At 45.2% G+C, this 1,756-nt stretch overlaps 1 protein-coding gene across 1 annotated transcript; it reads right to left on the bottom strand.

Annotated features, from left to right (window-relative positions):
* Window positions 1-15: 15 nt before the first annotated feature.
* On the bottom strand, window positions 16-1,669 carry LOC116380700 (protein mono-ADP-ribosyltransferase PARP14-like). Its single transcript, XM_031842593.1, has 3 exons — window positions 1,398-1,669; window positions 420-641; window positions 16-282 (listed from the first exon to the last, which is right to left on the bottom strand). Exons 1-3 carry the CDS (start codon window positions 1,611-1,613, stop codon window positions 133-135), a joined length of 588 nt encoding a protein of 195 aa, XP_031698453.1. The 5' UTR covers window positions 1,614-1,669; the 3' UTR covers window positions 16-132.
* Window positions 1,670-1,756: the final 87 nt, after the last annotated feature.

Here is a 1,756-nt window from a genome sequence, read left to right as displayed (position 1 = left end):
GATTAAACTCACCGTTCCGTCTCTAAAGTCACAGATTAAACTCACCGTTCTGTCTCTAAATGATTGGATTTTTGTGTGTTCTCATCAGTTTTGTTGTTTGTCATTCATGAAGGATCACATAGAGATAAAGGTTTAAATAATAGGTGCTGGAGGCTCCTTACCTGGAGACTGCTGTGATTGGCTGAGTGATGTTGAGATTGGCCATGAAGCCTCGTTAAACTCTCGAGCTTCACGTTGGATGTTCCTCTGACCAGTCTGACCTTTGAAGTCCCTGGTGAAACACTGAAAAACACACAGTTAATACAGTTAAACTAGCTTGTCTCTCTTCAGCTATTAAAGTCTTTTATTGTCTTTCTTTGTTTTTTCTCATTGACAGCTTTTAGTTTTCTCGGTCAGATCACGAATGAAATGAAACTCACATCCACAGTTTGGCTGTCACTCGGGTGAACGACGACGGCCACCTCTCTCAGATGAAGAGGAGTTGTTCTGCGGCTGAACGAGTGGACCTCCCGCAGCAGGACTCTGGACACCACATCTCTGGGGAAGCGCAGGTTTCCCGTGCCGATGGCCGGGAACGACAGCGACGTCATCCGTTGATTCTCAGCCTCGTTCAGACAAAATCTGATGATGGACACCAACTCCTGAGACAAGGAGACGACACACGGGAGACGAGGAGTGGAATAAACTCTTATTAGCTTATTAGGTTCAATGAATAGACCTTTGACTGGAAGGTTGTTGGTTCAAATTCCCCCTGAACTACAGATCACATGTTGTGGAGCAGCAGTGAGATGCTCATTTACTGAAGTACGGTCCATAAATGCACATTTGAGGAACTTGGACTTGAAGTGTAACTTAACCCCCAGTTCTGAGCCTAAAGCGTGATTTATGCTTGCCGCATCCGCGAGAGTCCGCGAGTCTCCGCCCACATTTTCTATCTACTCACAAAGATGGGCGGAGAAAAAGGAGAACTTTGAGGAGCTTTGAGAATGTCGGTTCTGTTCGGTTTCCTCACAGAAAGTATAACCGAGGCTTTAGTCCACCCTAAGCATCATTTTGAAAAATGCAGAAATAAAGTAGGTAAGGGCTCTGATGAAGCCAAATCCACTTAATCCACTTCATGACGTAGACTCGTCCCAAACGGTCGACTCTATCTCAGAATGGATCTTGATAATGATTTAAAACAGTAGACGTCGTTTAGAGACATTTTCAAACATGAGATGATGATTTCTATAGATTTGGAAAGAAATGTCAATATTAACAACATTATGCAGTTACTCTGCATTTTTGTTTTAAGGCTGATTTTGATGTTAAACATGTCAGGGTGTTTTTGAATGAGGTTTCCTCCTCTGTAGTCCGTATCCGATGCTCAAAACATACATTTCCCATCAGCCCCTCACCTCCTCTGCCTGGCCGCCTCCGTTGTCCCAAGGCGGGCAGACGGCGTGAAAGACTTTCTGACACTTGAGGTTGAAGCCGTCGGTGACGATGATGTCGCCGTACGGCAGCGCGGACGCCCCGGCTTCAGACCAAACAGCTGACTGCAGGCCGGACCCGGCCTCCTGCAGGAGGGCTTTGGACACGGCTCCCTGTTTCAGGTTCATGTCCTCCGACATGGTGTTGACGATGGCGTCAGTCTGTTGACCCAAAATCACGCTGAAGTTTAGGACAACAACTGAAAGGACCAGATGGTTAATTCAAGACAACTCATTAGTCTAAGGTTATTTAAGTAAAATACAATAATATTTAATTTAAGTAA

This window comes from Anarrhichthys ocellatus, unplaced genomic scaffold, assembly GCF_004355925.1.
Source record: "Anarrhichthys ocellatus isolate YVR2014 unplaced genomic scaffold, GSC_Weel_1.0 scaffold8432, whole genome shotgun sequence".
NCBI lineage: Eukaryota > Metazoa > Chordata > Actinopteri > Perciformes > Anarhichadidae > Anarrhichthys > Anarrhichthys ocellatus.
Note: the sequence above shows the minus strand (reverse complement) of the source record. Positions and strands in the feature narration are given on the sequence as shown.

What these genes read in the sequence shown, in the direction of transcription:
- LOC116380700 (XM_031842593.1), bottom strand. Translation starts at nt 1,613, where the DNA reads ATGTCGGAGGACATGAACCTGAAACAGGGAGCCGTGTCCAAAGCCCTC. An exon ending in GAGGCGGCCAGGCAGAGGAG is followed by an intron (nt 642 to 1,397) that starts GTGAGGGGCTGA and finishes TCCTTGTCTCAG; the next exon opens with GAGTTGGTGTCCATCATCAG. An exon ending in GTGACAGCCAAACTGTGGAT is followed by an intron (nt 283 to 419) that starts GTGAGTTTCATT and finishes TGTGTTTTTCAG; the next exon opens with TGTTTCACCAGGGACTTCAA.